Source organism: Aquarana catesbeiana, linkage group LG01 (assembly GCF_042186555.1).
Source record: "Aquarana catesbeiana isolate 2022-GZ linkage group LG01, ASM4218655v1, whole genome shotgun sequence".
Lineage (NCBI taxonomy): Eukaryota > Metazoa > Chordata > Amphibia > Anura > Ranidae > Aquarana > Aquarana catesbeiana.
In genome coordinates, this window is record NC_133324.1 from 227,941,546 (window position 1) to 227,961,736 (window position 20,191).

A 20,191-nucleotide genomic window follows, 5' to 3' on the forward strand; every position below is an offset into this window, starting at 1 on the left:
TGCCCCTGCCAAAAAACGCTGATAAAAGCTTATGTGTGCATGGACACATAGGATAACATGCTGGGGAGTTTACTTGCTGCAGAATAAAATTCCTAAAGCCAAAAACAGCAACTGTAAAAACCTCCAGTGTGCATGAGGCCTAACACAGTTTGCCCTATTTAGAGAAAGTAAGTGAAAAAAAATGAACACTGCGTTCTTAGGATGTATTATTATTTTTTTTTTTAACAAACTAAATACAATTTGGATACGTTTATCCTGTTACAAATGCTAACAGTAATGTGAGTGCTAGCATACAATTTTTATGTTAATTAAACATTAACCATACATTTTTATTCCCTTAGGAGCTCAATAAAAAGAGAACCCAGAAAGAAATGGAGCATGCCATGTTAATCCGGCACGACGAGTCCACTCGAGAGCTGGAGTACCGGCAGCTGCATATGTTGCAAAAGCTTCGGATGGACCTTATACGTCTGCAGCACCAGACTGAACTGGAAAACCAGTTGGAATACAACAAGCGCAGGGAAAGGGAGTTGCACCGGAAACATGTAATGGAACTCCGGCAGCAACCCAAAAATCTCAAGGTGAGTATCCTGTGTAAACTCAATGAAGGCTTTGTGCAATGTGAGCAATAGGGTAAATCTATTTAGCCCTCTTATATAGGACTCACGCGTACAGATCACCTGCAATGTACACATGAATTTAATATGACCTTCACGCAAGGAGAACACAAAGTAATACAGCTGCATTGCTGTACACAAAGCTGCCTTAGATGTACAATATTACCGCGCATAAATAAAATGCCAGCCACAAAACCCATTTCTGCTTATTCTGACTGAATAGAAAGGTTATCACCTGTAGCATGCATGATGGGCAAAGCTAGATGCCAATATTTCTTCTGATGAATGGAACACAAGTTCATAGCTGTGCACATCTGTAGTTGTTTCTAGGCTGCATCTTTAGAGAGTAGTCTTCATTTCCCTTTACCCTACCTAGTGAACAATGTAGGCATCTGACACCCACCCAGGTTGACTGTAATACCATCACAGTTATTTGTGTCTACTGAAAGCTAAACTCCACAAAAACGGAACTCCACACTGCAAGAGTTTCTTCTTTTTTCATCTGGTGATCCAGCCAGCAAGGCTGTAAAATGTTGGTGATCCAGCCAGCAAGGCTGTTGTTTTAAAAAGCTCTCCAGCAGAATGTATCAGTTTACATGGATCATTGTTACCCCTGCCAGTAGTAAATAACTGGTCTGGACAGTCTTGGTGGGCGCTGTGCTGATCACATGCACCCTCCCAAAAAAAAAAAAACTATAGCAATGCACACCAAACTGAGCATATCCAATGTGCCTCCAAGGCTCTGTACTATCAGCAGATGGATTGGAGACCGTAAAAGAAAGAGGATTAGAGAAGACAGGATCAAGTAGTTTTTTTTACACAATGCAGTGATCCAGCCAGCAAGGCTGTAAAATGTTGGTGATCCAGCCAGCAAGGCTGTTGTTTTAAAAAGCTCTCCAGCAGAATGTATCAGTTTACATGGATGAGACCAGTTATTTACTACTGGCAGGGGTAACAATGAGTTGTGTCTCACTAATACAGGAGGTGTGTTACTGGCCAGATCACCTGGTAAAACATAAGGGAAAAAAGCGAAAGAAAACTGACATCTAGTGATTGGTAGGCTGCATGCAATACAATACATTTTTGGTTTTGGGTTTCGTACTGCTTTAAAGTTTAACACATTTAAACAAATGCATTGTTAAAAGCATACCTACAATTCCCTGTCTATCATTCTTCCTTTATTTTCTCATATGGATGGTAATTTTACATTTGGGATTTGGGCTATTAAAGAAGGTGCATGTACTTTTTTTATAGTTTACAATTGCATAGTTCTAATTTTCCTCCTGAAATAACTTGGCTACCCAGAGGAGATTCTTATTTTTTTGGTGTGATGCTCTTTTTGCATTTCACCTGTATTTTTTGTTCTAATAACCCCACTAGAAAGCATATTCTAATATAGAGGATTCTAATGTATGTAACATTGGAAGCATAAGATTTCACTATGCTGTTGCATGTCATGGGTGGCCTGAAGATCCAGTTTTGAAGTGTTACTAAACCTAGTTTTTTAGGCGGACCTGAATGAACGCTCCATGCAGGTCTATGGAGCGACGGATGTCAGCGGTGACATGTCCGCTGACATCCGACCCGCTCCGATCCAATGACGGAGGAAAACCCTACTTTTCCATCCCTCATCGGATCGGCTGAAAACGGACTCTACAGTCCGTCTTTATTCGATCCCCCATAGAGGAGAGCGGCGCTCTGACAGGTCGGTCCCTGCACAGTGTGCAGAGACAGACCTGTCATCTGCCTGCTCAGCGGGGATCGATGGAGCGAACCCCCGTTGAGCAAAGCGGAGCCCGTACACGGACACGTCTGTGTGAAAGGGCCCTATGTCTTTTCTCATCAGCAGTATATAGCAGATTTGTGACTTCTATCAGTGTCCGGCTGAGCACTGGTTAAAGTTTGTAGGAGGAGTGATTCTCCTCTGAATGTCCTGTGAGACTGCATGACCCCTGACCCTCTGTCTGGACAGTCCTGGTTGGCGCTGTGCTGATCACACGCACCCTCCCAAAAAAAAAAAAAAAAACCTATAGCAATGCACACCAAACTGAGCATATCCAATGTGCCTCCAAGGCTCTGTACTATCAGCAGATGGATTGGAGACCGTAAAAGAAAGAGGATTAGAGAAGACAGGATCAAGTAGTTTTTTTACACAATGCAGAGGATTAACCCCTTAGGTTCCACAGTGAGTATAACCAGCATGCTTTACTGCATATATATCACTCCAAAGACATGCTGGTAAGTTAATTGGATCCTGTCTAAATTGTCCCTAGTATGTATGAACGTGAGTTAGGGACCTTAGATTGTTAGCTCCTTGAGGGTGTAGGGACTGATGTGAATGTATAATGTATATGTAAAGCGCTGCGTAAATTAATGGCGCTATAGAAGTACCTGAAATAAATAAATAATAAATATACAGACTGGTTTTACGATCGTGGGTTTTTAATAAGTCTAGATAAAGAAGAGGGATGAACAGAAAGCACAGATACATACAATGACATGGTAATTTATTTTTTATGAAGGTGATGGAAATGCAGATAAAGAAACAGTTTCAAGACACATGCAAAGTGCAGACCAAGCAGTACAAGGCCCTGAAGAATCACCAGCTGGAGGTATCCCCAAAGTGTGAGCACAAGACAATACTCAAGTCCCTGAAGGATGAGCAGACACGCAAACTGGCCATACTTGCTGAACAGTATGAGCAAAGCATCAATGAGATGATGGCTTCACAGGCGGTAAGCAGCAACTAGATGTTCTTATCAGTGGTGTTTTTATTTTATTTTTTTTATAAAATAGTGGAATGTTTCGTTGCAGCAGGCAGGGAAAGGGCTCGCTAAGTATAAAGGCTTACCTTTTTTCAGATGACTGTGTAGTCCACTAGTTTTGGCACCACGTGATCCTCTTGGTTGTCAAGAGGCAAAAGGTAATGAACTCATAAGTGTCCCCTTTTTGTGGATTTTAACTGGACGATATATCCAGGACACAAATAAAACGTATAGCCTGTGGTTTAAAATACTAATTTGTTAAAATTGACAGCAAGATTGACTTTTAGCTTAAATGTAACAGACCTCACTTTAACACAGAAGATAGAATTTGGTGCTTTTAAAGTAAAAAATAAGTTTAATGAGAGATTAAACATAAAATAAGTAAAAAATCTAGATTTGTGATCATTTGTAATAGGGTAAACATCGAAGCAGGAAACCATATACAATACATGGCTTTTTGAGGGCTTGACTTTTTTTTTTTTTTTTTCTCCATAGTAGGTATAGGGGTTAATTTATGCCTCTGTCTTCGCAGGAAAGTATGTTAACAGATAATGGTAGAAAATGATGTTTAAATTAACATTTAAGGTCACATTTAATACCTGTTGCTGAAGCTATGCAAAAAATTAATGTAGGAACAAACGGAGAACTGCATACTCCATTTTCCTCTATAAATCTTTAGTGTGCAAACAATACAGGCGACATTTCACCCGTTCTATCCTCTGTGTTTCGACCCCTTCAAGGGCTTGATTGTAGTGTTAAAAGAAATAGTCACCATAAAGGCACTCCAACAGTTATTAAAAAGATACTTTCAGCATCCGTAGCACAACCAAAATAAAAATAAAATAATATTGTTGCATAAGTGTGCACACCCTTAAACTAATACTTTGTTGAAGCACCTTTTGATTTTATTACAGCACTCAGTCTTTTTGGGTATGACACATCTTGACTTGGCAATAGTTGCCCACTCTTCTTTGCAAAAACACTCCAAATTTGTCCGATTGCGAGGGTATCTCCTGTGCACAGCCCTCTTCAGATCACCCCACAGATTTTCAATCAGATTCAGGTCTGGGCTCTGGCTGGGCCATTCTAAAACCTTAATCTTCTTCTGGTGAAGCCTTTCTTTTTATTGATTTGGATGTATGCTTTGGGTCGTTGTCATGCTGAAAGATGAAGTTTCCCTTTATGTTCAGCTTTCTAGCAGAAACCTGAAGGTTTTGTGCCAATATTGACTAGTATTTGAAACTGTTCATAATTTCCTCTACCTTGACAAAGGCCCCTGTGCCAACTGAAGAAAAACAGCCCCAAAGCATGATGCTGCCACCACCATGCTTCATTGTGGGTATGGTGTTCTGTTGGTGATGTGCAGTGTTGTTTTTGCACCAAACATATCTTTTGGAATTATGGCCAAAAAGTTCAACCTTGGTTTCATCAGACCAGAACACATTTTCCCACATCCTTTTGGGAGACTTCAGATGGATTTTTGTCAAATTTAGCCGGGGTTGGATGTTTTTCTTCGTAAGAAAAGCCTTCCATTTGGCCACTCTACCCCATAGCCCAGACATATGACGAATACGGGGGATTGTTGTCACATGTACCACACAGCCAGTACTTGCCAGATATTCCTGCAGCTCCTTTAAAGTTGCCGTAGGCCTCTTGGCAGCCTCCCTGACCATTTTTTTTTCTCATCTTTTCATCAATTTTGGAGGGTCGTCCAGTTCTTGGTGATGTCACTGTTGTGCCATATTTTCTCCACTTTATGATGACTGTCTTCATTGTGTTCCATGGTATATCTAATGCCTGGGAAATTATTTTGTACCCTTCTCCTGACTGATACCTTTTAACAATGAGATTCCTCTGATGCTTTGGAAGCTTTCTGTGGACCGGGACTTTTGCTGTAGGATGCGACTGAGAAAATGTCAGGAAAGACCTACTAGAACAGCTGAGCTTTATTTAATCAGAGGCACTTTAAATGATGGCAAGTTTGTACAGACTCCTATTTAATATGAGTTTGAATGTGATTGCTTAATTCTGAACACCGCTACATCCCCAGTTATAAGAGGGTTTGTACATATATGCAACCACATTATTTTAGTTTATTTTTACTCCCACCCCCCCTAAAAGATTTCAGTTTGTTTTTCAATTGAGTTGTACAGTTTATAGGTCACATTAAAGGTGGAAAAGTTCTGAAATCTCATTTTTTTTACATCACAGAAACCTGACAGTTTTACAGGGGTGTGTAGACTTTTTATAGCCACTGTATACAATCCAGGGTAAAGATCCATTATACCTTTAATATTTAATAATGCATCGGGTACTAAACTAACTTTGTCCATTGTTCCCATCCTTCTGCCCCTCTTCCTATCCCATTCTCCCCTCCTTCCTACTGTTTCCCTTTTATGCTCATCTTTTCTATCACTTTTTTCCCTTCCTTCAATCTTTCCCTCCTCAACTGATTTTATGAGATAAATAAAGATTGTTTTCTGTGTGTGGGGTGGGGTGCTTCAAGCTGGCATAATCCATGAAAATGTGTCAATATATGAACATTGGTTATGCTAATAACATGCATGAGGACTGAATCCTTTGTTGGAGTGCCTTTATGCTGTGTTATAGTATTCTGATTTCTACCTGCACCCCAATTTGTATAACTCTACAATTAAGCCGTTGTAGGTGGAAAAACACATCATGGTAGGGGAGGAGTGACGTGTTTTTGCAAAGGGTAGTTGACAGATCCCAAAGTTTTGCTGGTGCTCTGCACCTGAAGTGTAGAACGAGACCTGAGAGTGGTGTTGGGGAATGTGTGAGCAAAGAATGTATTGTGCAATATCAGGTATAACTTGGAGACCTATTTTATGCCTTTTAAGCCACATCTTCTACAAAAAAGAAAATTTCTTAACATTCTGAAGTGTTCTTAGGACCCTATGGGGTTAATTTACTAAAACTGGAGAGTGCAAAATCTGGTGCAGCTCTGCATAGAAACCAATCAGCTTCCAGGTTTTTTTTTGTCAAAGCTTAATTGAACAAGCTGAAGTTAGAAGCTGATTGGCTACCATGCACAGCTGAACCAGTTTTTGCACTCTTAAGTTTTAGTAAATCAACCCCTATATTTCTAAATCTTGATTAGTGTCAGCAGTTATTCAAACAATGTGCATCACTAAATGTAAAAGTCAAACACTTTGACTGCAAAATTGAAGGGAGTGTTGCATACATTCTCAGCCACTCTAAAAGACGACTTATGCCTTGTACACACGGTCGGACTTTTCAGCTACAAAAGTCCAGCAGCCTGTCCGGCAGTCTTTTTGACAGCCTTTTGACAGACTTTCTAACGACCGGACTTGCCTACACACAATCACACCAAAGTCCGATGGATTCGTACGTGATGGCATACACCGGACTAAAAATAAGGAAGTTGATAGCCAATAGCTGCCCTAGCGTCGGTTTTTGTCCATCGGACTAGCATACAGATGAGCGGATTTCTGGGTCTGGCAGAGTTACGACGTAAAGATTTGAAGCATGTTCCAAATGTAAAGTCTGTCAGATTTGCGACTGGAAAGGTCCGCTGAAGGTCCGGTGAAGCCCACACACGATCGGATTGTTTGCCGGATTTGGTCTGTCTGCATCCATCAGACCAGTCCGGTCGAAAAGTCAGACCGTGTGTACGCCCCATTATACTCTGAGGGAATCCTGAAGGATGCAATTTTTAATGTTGTGAGGTCTTAATATAATGTATGCTTTTATTGCAAGAACTAGATCAGTGTTTCTTGACTACCAGTCTTGATTTTATGTATTTGAATAGTCAAAGTTTCAGCTGTGGATTAAGGATTAATAAAAAAAAATGGGTGGGATTGCTGGCAATTGTACATAATTTCCAAGGGTAGTCCCAGTTTTGGGAGATCTTCTCTGAGAGTCCCTATTTTTGAACAGTTTAAATGTTATATTCACCTTATTTATGCAGTCTAGGCTGTTTTTTGTTTTGTTTGAGAGCTTTTTGAGAATAGGGATAGACTGTAATTTCCTGTAGTAGTATTATAGGGAGACTGAAAGCTAGGGACATGCCTATCTTGGCCCCCATTTACACCTGTGCGATTCAGCATGTTTATCAGAGCCACATCAATGCTCAACATCCAATTTCCACAATATTATCAACACTGAGAAAAAGTTTGGGAGCTTCCTTCCACTTATCCCACCCTCCCCTCCCAATTTCATGCCCAACAACCATCTGCTTCTCCTTTCCATTGGCTAAAACATGCTCAATCCAGGCTAAAAAGATGCTTGACAACCTACCTCTTCAGTCTTTTTTTTTTATGAGGCTAGAGATGCAAATAGGTTTCAAACAAAAGCAGAGAAAAATGTAAGTGGCTATATTTTCAAACATGTTTGGTATATTTCAAGTTCTCCACTCTGAGCAGAGATTAGTGACTGTCAGAGAGAGGCTGAGACAGTTGCCGGTCCAGGCATCTTGGTGGATCCCATGGCCTGGACTGGCTGAAAACGAATCACAGAAGTGCACTTCATTCTTTGTGATCCATAGAGAGAAGTAAGGTCAAAATAGCTTTAGCCATACTTCGCCTTTTACATTTTTTAAACTCTTTTTTTATGTGTAGTAGGGGATACTATGTTTCATAGAACTGCATAAAGTCTGATCTGAGGCTGTGAGCATGCTGCTGCTGGCAAATCCAAAGTACAGGCAGTCCCCGAGTTACGAACGGGTTAGGGACTGACTGTTTGTTCTGAAGTCAGATTTGTTCGTAAGTCGGAAGCGCATGCACAGAACGGCAGAGACGTCGTTTTCCAATGTCTTCCAACTTCGTTTTCCGATGTGCCGGCCGACGCTGCCTCCGTGTTCCTAAGTAGGAGTTGTTCACAAGTCGGAGGTTCGTAACTCGGGGACTCCCTGTAAAGTGTACTTTTTAATAAGAAAGAAAAAATTACCTAGGTGGTATTTTTGTATTTTGTATCAGTTTTTAACAGATGTAGAGTTACTTTTGAGAGTTTTCTATAAAAAATTTGTAAAGATGTGGTTTTATTTCCTGTAATTGTAAAGTTCCAACACATAATTATATTCACAAAATTCAAAGAACCATTCTTATCACTTCCTTTCCTATAGAAGCTCACAATGGTAAAAAAGTCCTTACCACACTCGGGGTTAGATACCATAGGGCTGAATCCTCAGATGCTAGTTAGGTTACCAGTTGCTTTGAGTTGTGGAAAGAAACCATAATACCCAGATGAAACCCAGGTAGACAAATTGCGATAACATAAAACTTTGCGTACATGTGGGCTCTGTGGTACTTTGAGCCCATATCCAACAGTGCAAGTATTGATGCTCTCCTCTTGGACATACAGTGGCTTATTTAGTATTGAATTGGAGACCACATTGATAATGCGCGAAGAAAACCCTTAAATGGAATTCAGCTGGTCTTAGCCACATGCACAAGGTGAAGTTGCAGTGGTACTTAAAGTGGAATTTTCTACCTCTATCCCTGCATCCACACAAGAAATCTCTCATGCTGTTTCATTGTATTCTGACAGCAGGGACTCCCCCCTTTGTCAAGTACACAGATCAGCACTGTAGCACTGATTGAAAACTGTAAGCCGGCTTATGTTAGACAGCAGTTTGTACATACTGAAATTTAGCTGGGTCCTGCTGAACCAGCTGATTCTCAGTCCATGTATACCCTGCTTTACATTTTGTATCTACAGTGTTTCATTTATCTGCAGATTAAAATGATGAGCTTTGAGCCACAGATGCTGTCATTTATAGCAACCTGACAAGAAGAAAAAAATATATATTTTTTTTTGTTTATTTACTCCTTCGTTAGTCCTTAGTTTACCCTAATCAGTCCTAATGAATTCTTTCTTCCTCTTCTCCTCTCAACTGTTATTTTCCTGCTGATTTTTTTTTTAATATGATCAAATAAGAAAAAAGTGTGTTTTTTGTTTTTTTTTTTGTTTTTTTTGTCTAAGGACTAAAGAAAAAAGCTTGACGATATCAATTTTGTCCTTAAATAATATTTGTATTATCTTAATTACAAAGTTTTTCAGAATAAACCGGTCCCTAACAGAAATATAAAAATGTCAAATTTCTAGCAGGTGTAGACGTGCGAGTAGTGAAGTGACTAACCACCTCAATTCCAGCATGTTCTATTACTTTCTTTACATTTTTCATTTTTTCAGTGCTGTGATAGTTTGACATGCACATAGTGTATTCAAATAAATGTGATTTGTGATTTTTGGGGGGGGGGGGGCAGAACATTTTTTGGTGTTTATTAACCACAGTTTTAAATTGTTTTACTATATAAAGCAAATTAAGACCACGCTTTCGGAATTGCTTATATTTACCTAGTATTTATAATATCTTTTCATATTGTTCATCATCATTTAGGTTGATTTATTAAAACCGAAGTCTTCAAGCAAAAAGTAGTTATGTTATATATATATATATATATATATATATATATATATAAAATATGGTTATGGTTAAATCCCACCATAACACCATAAACATATTAGGCTTATTAGCAATAACCCCCTCCACTAAATCATTGGTGGTCAGTGGCGCTTTAAACCCCCCACCTTTTAAAAAAAAAGCAAAAAAAACAAAAATACCAGAGTCACTGGTGGCAAATGACAGTTTAAAACCTCCCACCTTGAATGAAGAGAAGCTTTACTTTGCCTGTTTCTGTCTTTCTCTTCCTCTTCTTCCTTCAGTCCACTCCTGTGAGAGGTAAACACAGCCAGTGTTTACACTTGTAATTAGAGTGATTGGTTTACAGTGATCACAAGGCAAAGAGCTGCTCTGTTCAATTTGCCTGTGATTTGCACAGCCTGATAGTGCCATCAAAGGCATTGGGAACGCACAACCCCTCTATAGACTAGGACAGTTTTAAACATCCGGTTACAGTAGCAATTCCCAAATCGGCCATTTACCGAAATAGCCAGTAAGGAGTAGTTAAATGAAATAACTTGCACCTCACAAAACTAAAAGCAACCCTGAAAAACTACTGATCACAATTAATATGAACATTTACACTGAACTTGATTGCATGCTAGATTTCTAAAACTAACCATATACTTATTTTTTTCATATTTCCGTAATCATGGGTTAGGATGTTGATAAAATTTACTGAGTAGGGTTGTCCTTGGCAGAAGGGGCTTTTGGAAGAGTGGATCTATTGTGTTACCAAACTGAAGGGTCCACATCAGTAGCTTTCTACTATTGTGGAAAACTCTTATAAATGTTTGTTCTGTGTTTGCAGTTATTTTCGTTATATAATCTATTTTTTTCCCTTTTGTCTTCAACTACTATGCACTGACTTTGGACCCACAACGTGCTGTTTTGTGTGTACTCTTGTTTGGGCCACAGCTGCGCTTGGACGAGGCTCAGGAAGCAGAATGCCAGGCTCTTAGGCAACAGCTTCAACAGGAGATGGAGCTACTGAATGCCTACCAGAGCAAGATCAAGATGCAAACAGAGGCACAGCATGAGCGTGAACTGCAGAAGCTGGAGCAAAGGGTGTCTCTTCGAAGAGCTCACCTGGAACAGAAGGTACAGAACCTTTAGCTTCAAATTATTATATAATATATGTTATGTTCCTCATGTCCAGCTTGCCACTTGATATTACCGCAGAGATGGAAAACTAGTTTGCAGCTAGAGGGTAATATGTGTAACAAATCAATCTTGAAACTAAACAGACTTTGTATACATGGCTGTCAGACTTGTCATCAAGTTCATTGATGCTCATGTACACTTATGATCTGCTTTACAGGGTGCTTCTACTTTTAGTGTTAAGGTATATATCATTTGCATAGAAAAATGTCCTATTCAGATGCTTTGTACTGCAAATCAACCAAGATTGATAACCCCAGAAGTGCTGTTCTTCGGTTTTGGTGAACCATAAATGAGGGGGGCCTCTTAGGCATCAGTGCAGTTTGTTCTCAGTCAGCCTCCAAATAGTCATGTAAACTTACCCTCAAGCTGACTGCACACCTTAACCACCTCCCGTTCGCAGTATTGTCAGTTGGGTGGGCGGCGGCTCTCTTTCTCCATGATTGCGTGGGCGTGACGATCATCGATCTGTCCCTGGGACACAGTGCATCACCATTCTCAGAGCTGACAATGAGGATCTTTACCCATGTGATCAGCTGTGTCCAATCACAGCTAATCACATGTAAACAAGGAAATGCCGGTTATCGGTAGTCCTTTCCTCACACAGCGTGAGGAGAGGAGAGCAGCCCCAACAGTGCCCACCAGTGATGCCAGTCAGTGCCACCTATCCATGCCGATCAGTGCTGTATATTGGTGCAACCTCACACTTTAGTGCCGTGTCATCAATGCAGCCCATGAGTGCAGCATCATCAGCGCACATCAGTGAAGGAGAAAAATTACTTATTTACAAACTTTTATAACAGAAACTAAGTAAAACGTTTCTTTTTTTTGTTTTTTTAATTTGTATAAAAAATTTTTTTCTTAGTTTCTGTTCTAAAATTTTGCAAATAAATCTTTCTTCATAAATTTAGGCCAAAATGTATTCTGCTACATTTCTTTGGTAAAAAATAACCTAAATCAGTGTATATTATCTAGTCTGTGTGAAAGTTATAAAATCTACATACTGTGGTGTGTGCGTGTGTTGATAGAGAGATATATCTCTATCTATCTCTCTATATCTCTATCTATATATTTTAGTGTGTATATGTATATACAAAATGAATGAGCTCAAATCACACTGCAAAGAATCGCATGTGATTTTAACAGGAATGTGGCGCGATTCCTGTCCGAATCACATGCAGTTTCCCCCATTGCGCTTGTCATAGTGACTGCAGTGCGATTTGAGCCCATTCATTTTGTATGGGGCTCAAATCACACTACAAAGGTATCGGTACTCTGCATCAGAGTACTTGACTGAACGTATCGGTGCTCGCCAGCAAAAAACAGTATCGTTGCAACCCTAATTGCTCAGTCTTGAAGCACTAAAATGCTAGGACCATATAAATACCCCCCAAAAAAAAACCTTTTTGAAAAAAACACACCAAGGTATTTAGAGACATGGGGAGTTTTTTTTCAGTTGTAATTTATTTGAAAAATGAAGAAATGAAAAAACGTGTTTTTTTTGTTTTTTTGGGTTTTTTTTTTCACAATTTGACACCGTACTGCACTGGAGAGGTGATGAGGATTTTCTGTACACTAGGATTGCTTATTACAGTGAGGATCACTGTATAAGCAATCATTTTTACACTGTGAATGAAATACACTCACGTGCCATTGTGTACCATTGGGATAGCTGTTATTGGCTACAGCTATCACATGGTACAGGTCCACTGTGATCAAGATTGGTAAGATCAGATGTTTTCAGTATTTAAAATCGGCACTGTTTACATCCGGGGAAACCGGAAGTGACAAAAATGCTCGCCGCTTCTAGTTTCCTATACTGTAGAGCTCATCGAGGACCGGTGGGACAGTAGTGCCCAGAGAGGTACGGACAAGGTGGGGTGGGGGATTACCTGTAAAAGCCATCCATCAGCTAATTAAACACTTCAGCACCGAAAGGTTTTACCCGCTTCCTGACAAGGCCATTTCTTTGCGATACGGCACTGGGTTGCTTTAACTGACAATTGCGTGGTCATGCGATGCTGTAAACAAATAAAATTGATGTCCTTTTTTTTCCCACAAGTAGAGCTTTCTTTTGGTGGCATTTGATCACCTCCGTGGTTTTTATTTTTTGCGCTATAAACAAAAAAAGCAGCATTTTTGAATAAAAAACAAACTCTTTTCCTCGCTGACAGATCAGCGGTGTGCCTTGTTTACATAGGCACATCATTGCTCTGTGCCTTCTGTGAATGATCAATGATCAAGGGTCACAGCAGCCTTCTGTGAATGATCAATGATCAATGATCAAGGGTCACAGCAGCCATCGCGGCCGTCAGACCCGCTGTGTCCAATCACAGCGGGGGTGGCACGCGCACCCCCCTGCACCGTGTGCTCAAAATCACGTACAGGTACATGATTTTGCACAGCCAGGCCGCCCTGCTGCAAGTATATGTAGGGTGGGCAGTCGAGAAGTGGTTAAGCCTGGTTGTCTCCTGAAAATAAAAAATACCGGGATAATGCCTGTAGCTGCAGGCATCATCCTGGTATAACCACTTCAAGTCAAATGATGTACATGTACGTGATTTGGCGGCAAGTGGTTAACAAGCGTTTATTTTATTACAAATAAAGAAATTATAAAGACGCAAAAAACAAGTTGAAAACTTGGGTATATACGTCTTTGAAAGTTGATCTCTTTACCCTGTACTGTGGTCAATATAAACAAAGCATTAAAAAAAAAAAAGTGTATACCTATTAAAACCCAACTAACTCCCAATATGATCATCAAAAATTATAAATAAATACATCCTAAAATATAAATCCATATATCAGAAAACTTCTACAAAACTTGTGTATAAATATATAATAATCATATATAGTAGCAATGGTGGTGGTGTTCTCTCAAAATAGCGGCAGTTCCAAAAATGGCTCTGTAGGTGAAATGGTTAATGAAGAGGACATTGTGGAATAGCAAATCAGAAACATACTAGGGCATCCACTTCTTCCATGGAAACATCAGTTACATGTTATCCAGGTTGCATTCCGGTAGGGCTTGATAAAGACTTCATATACAGCGGATAAAATAAGTATTGAACACGTCATAATTTTTCTAGGTAAATATATTTCTAAAGGTGCTATTGACCTGATAGTTCCACGATATGTCGGTAACAACCCATACAAAGAAACCAAAACAAATAAGTTCAGAAATTAAGTTATGTGTAACAAAATGGAATGAAACAGGGAAAAAGTATTGAATACGCTTAACTGAAATTTATTTAATACTTCATGCAAAATCATTTGTTCGTAATGACAGCTTCTAGATGCCTCCTGTATGGATTTTGGTCCATTCTTCCACACACAGTCTTCAAATCTTGAAGGTTCCGTGGGCCTCTTCGATGAACTCTGATCTTTAGCTCTTTCCATATATTTTCTATTGGATTCAAGTTAGGTGATTGGCTGGGCCATTCTAGCAGCTTTATTTTCTTTCTTTGAAACCAATTGAGAGTTTCTTTAGCTTTGTGTTTGGGATTACTGTCTTGCTGAAATGTCCACCCTCATTTCATCTTCATCATCCAGCAGATTATTATTAAGAATGTCTTGGTACATTTTTCCATTCATCCTCCCTTCAATAATATGCCGTTTGCTAGTACCATATGCTGAAAAACAGCCCCATACCATGATATTCCCACCTCCAAACTTCACTGTTGGTATGGTGTTTTTTGGGTGATGTGCAGTTCTATTTGACCTCCAAACATGATGTGTATTATGGCATCCAAAGAGTTCAATCTTGGTCTCATCTGACCGGACTATATTCTCCCAATATTTTACAGGCTTGTCTAAATGTTGTGCAGCAAACTTTAAATGAACTTCAATGTGCTTTTTCTTCAGCAGTGGGGCCTTGCATGGTGAATGTGCATACAAGCCATGGCGGTTGAGTGCATTACTTATTGTATTCTTTGAAACAATTATACCTAATCCAGCTCTTTCTGAAGCTCTCCGCAAGTGGTTTTTGGCTCTTGGAAAACTCTTCTGATAATTTTCACTCCTCTGTCAGACATCTTGCAGGGGGTACATGGTCGTGGCCGGTTCATGGTGGAATGATGTTCTTTCCACTTCCGGATTATGGCCCCAATAGTGCTCACTGGAACATTCAGAAGTTTAGAAATCCTTCTGTAACCAGTGCCATCAGTATCTTTTCCAACAATAAGGTTGTAAAGGTCTTGAGGAGAGCGCTTTGCTTTTGCTCATCATGAGATGTTTCTTGTGTGACACCTTGGTAATGAGGCCCCTTTTTATAGGCCATCAGTTGAGACTGAACCAGCTGATAATAATTTGCACTGACAAGGGGCAGGATTGTTGTCTAATTACTGATAGATTTCAGCTGGTGTCTTGGCTTTGAATGCTTTTTTGCACCTCCATTTCTTCATGTATTCAATACTTTTTTCCTGTAATTCCATTTTATTACACAACTTCATTTCTGAACCTATTTGTTTTGGTTTCTTTGCATGTATGGATTGCATGGGTTGTTACTGATATGTGGTAAACATTTCATGTCAATAGCATCTTTAGAAATATATTTACCTAGAAAAATGGTGACGTGTTCGATACTTATTTTACCTTCTGAATTTAAAAAAATAATTCAATAAAATCAGATTTGGGGGGCGTGGCTTGGAGTCCATGAGAGCGGCTGCTTGATCTCACAGCTACGGCTCTATACACCCATCCTGCAGGCATTCTGGCTCCAATCTTCTTCAAAAAGGCACCGAAATACTCCTGAAGACGGTGGGCACCCGATCTAGGCATGATGGTGAATAAATACGGGCCACCTCTGCCCCAATCCGCGGCGGAACAACTGGCCCCGTTAAGGAGGCAAGATGGTGCCGATCCCTCAGCCATGCACGAGACCGCTCTGCAGTCTGCCTACAGAACTCAGAACTCGTCTCAGGGGGTGAGTGACTCTGTACCTGCTGTCTTTCTCACCCAGGCAGCACACTCAGAACCCCTAGACTCCCTGGTCTGCTCGGAAGGCTCTATATCCTCAGCCCCCTCCATTGCTGAGCCTACACTGGCAGAAATTATGCTAGCTATACAGGACTGTAAATCTTCCCTCACTGTCCAAATGGAAATCGTCCATATTGACTTCTCCCACCTGAAACAAGACGTTCAGACCTTACGGGAAAGGACGTGAGAGGTGGAGGGACGCGTTAGCTCCCTGGAAGACACAGTTCATCCTTTAACCGTTCGTACAGCCACTAACGAATTGGAAGCCCTTAGAGCCAAGTTGGACGATTTGGAGAATCGTTCCTGTCGGAACATTCTTCGTTTTGTGGGGTTCCTGGAACGGTCGGAGGGTTCCAGGCCCAAACATTTTCTACATAAATGGCTGCGTGATGAGCTGGGGGTAGAGGAATTCTCCAAAACCTTTGAGATCGAGCGGGCACATCGCACCCCCTGCGTCCCCCACAACCTGGGGCCCCCCAAGATCTCTAATTGCCAAATTCCTTAATTTTCGTGACTAAGTCACCATCCTGTGTCTGGCCAGGGAGAAAGGCCCTCTCAAGTTCAGCGGTAATAACATTTCCATTTATCCTGATTTTTCAGCTGAGGTACAGCGTCAGTGCATGTCCTTTGCAGCAGTGAAGGATTGCCTCCGCAAAGAAGGCCTCCCCTATGCGATGCTGTTCCCTACTAAGCTGAGGATCATATATGAAGGTAAAGCTCATTTTTGCTCTTGTCCTAAGGAAGCTATGTCCTGGTTAGACTCGCGACTTGGGAAGCAACCCAGACAACGCCGCAACTGAACCCATAAATTTCAGTCCCTGAGTTTCCACATGCTCATCCACTTTTATTGCTTGCCCCTTATGGGCATGGTCCTCTGTGGATCTACCACTACGACTGATATTCCTTCTTCAGATACTGGACCTGCTTGAGACCTGCCTTCATTTTAAAGCAATTTTTTCATATTTGTTTCTTTTTTCAATCTTTGCACTGCTGACAAATCCTACGATCACTCCTACCAGCAATGCCTTTTGGATTATTTACAGATTACTACTGATGTACCTCACACACCGGTTGCTGTTTGTGCCTTCCGTTCAAGTTTCTTACAGATCCTGCAAGATGGACCCTTACATTGCATCTGAGAGCCCTCATGGAACTGCTACTTTCCCTATACCAAGGGGTGGCGAGGCCACGGGACTTTTTACTCCCTCTCAACTCTATTCCTGAGGGGGACACTTTTTTGTTTTTGAACCAATGCTCACTAAGTTTGGGTTGGTAGAGCAGGGAGGGGGGTGGGCGGTGGAGGGAGGGATGTTTGTATTGCTGGTCTTCTCACAATCTCGGCTCTGGAGGATGGCTGGCATTTTGGGTTTTTGGTTGTTAAGTTTGCTCTTATGAACAATTCTTTTTTTGTTGTTACTGCATCCATACTATAGACGGTATCATAGTCAGCAATCTCTGTGGTATACTGCACCATTTAATACCTTTTGCAATGTTCCTGTACTAACTAAAACTACTTATGGCTGACATGTTAAAATTGATGTCATGGAATGTTAGGGGGTTGAACTCGCCTCACAAGCGGTCCCTAATATTCTCCTATTTGAAGAAATGCAAACCCCATATCATTTGTCTTCAAGAGACCCACCTCACGCGTACTATGCTACGGTCTCTTAAACGTCCCTGGCTGGCCACTCAATATCATGCTACTTGTACCAACTACTCTTGAGGGGTTTCGATTCTGCTGGCAAAGTCCCTACCGGCTGAGATTCTGCTTGTGAAGTCAGATCCCGCGGGACGGTTTATTATACTCACACTTCGCATAGTCTCCACAATTTTCACGCTAGTGAACATATATGTTCCTCCCCCGTTCTCCCCAGATGTCCTCTCACATTTGTCCCTACTATTACTGTCTAGATCCCCAGGTCCCCTGCTCTTTGTTGGAGACTTTAATGCTGTACTAGACCCTGCAATGGACCGCTTGCGAGGTGGGGGTAGGCCATATCCTACATTTGTTGACTGAACCCAGGTATTTGCCCTTACTGAACTGTGGCGCTGGAAACACCCAGTAGACCGCCAGTTCTCATGTCACTCTGATTCCTTCCACACTATGTCTCATATAAACCTGGCGTTCGCCCCGGTGGATATACTCCCACTGGTCCATTCAGTTTCATACTTACCTAGCGGGATCTCGTATCATGCCCCTTTGTTGGTTGGTCTCCTCCTCTTGCCAAGATCGGGTCTCCGGGTCTGGCGATTGAACCCCCATTGGCTTGAGGATGAAATTGTGCAGGCTGAGCGCCAAAGAGGCGTGACCGACTACTGGAGTACGAACCAGGGTACCACTGGACTCACCACGGCCTGGGATGGTTCCAAGGCTGTGTTGAGAGGTACCTTTATGTACATTACCGGCATCATGCGCAAAAACGCCCAGCAATGTACTGAGGGGTTAGAAAGTGCCCTAATAAAGGCAGAGGTGGAATACTCCCAAAACCCCAATGCACTGTCCCTTTGGCTTCACTGCTGCAGGGAATATGAACTCCGCCTGTTAGATCTTACCAAAAAAACGTATGCTCTATGTCACCCAGAAGATATTCGAACATGGTAATAAGGCGGGTCGCCTACTCGCATATCTTACCAGATCTAATTGTCCCCCTGTCTCTATCCCCAGAATATTGGTCTCGGAGAATACAGTTAGCGATGTCCCTCAGGATATAGCAGAAGCCTTTCTCTCCTTTTACCGGGATCTTTACACTTCTAGAGCTGATTACTCTGAGTCACAACTGGAAGACTATTTAAACCAAATTACACTCCCCAGTTTGACAGACCAGGTTCGAGAAGAATTAGATGAGCCACTTTCTGTAGAAGAACTTTCGCAGATGCCGGCTCATAAAACGCCGGGTTTAGACAGTTTTCCAGTTGAATGGTATAAACAATTTCAACACCTCCTTAGCCCTATTTTACTCAAAACATACAATGAGGCCCTGAAGGAAAGGGTGCTCCCCCCCTCAATGAGGGAGGCACTCATTGTTTTAATACTTAAACCTCGAAAGGATCCACTAAAATGACTCCTATCGACCGATATCTCTTATTAATGTGGATGTCAAAATTTTGGCTGAAGTCCTGGCTAACCGTCTAAAGGTAATTGCTGAGTTGGTGGGGAGCGACCAAGACTGCTTTATACCAGGCCAATCGACCAGGATGAACATCCGTAGACTGTTCCACAACTTGATGTATCCGCATGACTGTCCACCCACCCGAGTTGTTGTATCCCAAGACACCTGTAAGGCCTTTGACAGTGTGGAATGGATGTATCTGTTTCGGGTCTTACAGCTATATGGCCTTGGCCCTAGGCTGATAGCCTGTATACGGCTCCTCTATGCTATGCCACTCGCCCGTATTCGTATTCATTCGCAGATTACTGAATCCTTCCGGATCACCAGGGGCACCAGACAAGGCTGCCCTTTATCGCCCCTCCTATTCGCGTTGGCTATGGAGGCTGTCCGAATCCGTAACTCCTCAATAATTCACGGTCTACCCATCAATGGCATAGAGGAACGCATCTCTCTCTGTGCGGATGATACGTTAGTTTACCTAGCAGACTCCCAGGACTCACTCACTAATCTGTTAACTACTGTAACCACTTTTGGAGACTTTTCCGGATGCCGAGTGAATTGGGACAAGTCCATTATTTTTCCCCTAGACCAAGCCCTCACTTCACAGACTCACTCGGATTCTAGGCTACAAATAACCACCTCCTTTAGGTACCTAGGAGTTGTGGTACAAATGCCGTTGTCCCTCTATATTACTAATAACCTAGGCCCACTACTGCTTCAATTACAGACCCAAACCAAACAATGGAGGGACTTGCCTTTGGACTTGATGGGACGGGCCAATGTCCTAAAAATGATATATCTGCCTAAGCTGTTGTATGTCCTGGCTAACTCCCCCTGTAAAATCCCCAAAACGATTTTTAAGAGCATTGACTCTATATGTATAACGTTTCTCTGGAACGGCAGACCCCTTAGGGTGGCATTGGAGACGCTTAGTCTCCCGTCCCACCTGGCGGGGTTAGCTTTCCCTGACTTTTATCTTTACTATCAGGCATCTCAATTGGTCAATATTCATAACTGGCTGCATCCCAACTGAAATAATGCATGTACCACCACTGAAGGAGCCATAGTTTCCTCATTTGAAACACTACATAACATTGTTTATCGAGGATGTATACC

General features: G+C 41.4%; 1 protein-coding gene across 3 annotated transcripts in view; it reads left to right on the forward strand.

The window, feature by feature from the left end:
- TAOK3 (TAO kinase 3) overlaps positions 1-20,191 on the forward strand; it is a 433,972-nt gene that overhangs the window by 399,659 nt on the left and 14,122 nt on the right. For all 3 annotated transcript variants that reach the window (XM_073625563.1, XM_073625585.1, XM_073625574.1), the window contains 3 exons: positions 342-581; positions 3,140-3,352; positions 10,746-10,928. In XM_073625563.1, the coding sequence (XP_073481664.1) occupies positions 342-581; positions 3,140-3,352; positions 10,746-10,928 (636 nt within the window). The remainder of the gene's footprint in view (positions 1-341; positions 582-3,139; positions 3,353-10,745; positions 10,929-20,191) is intronic.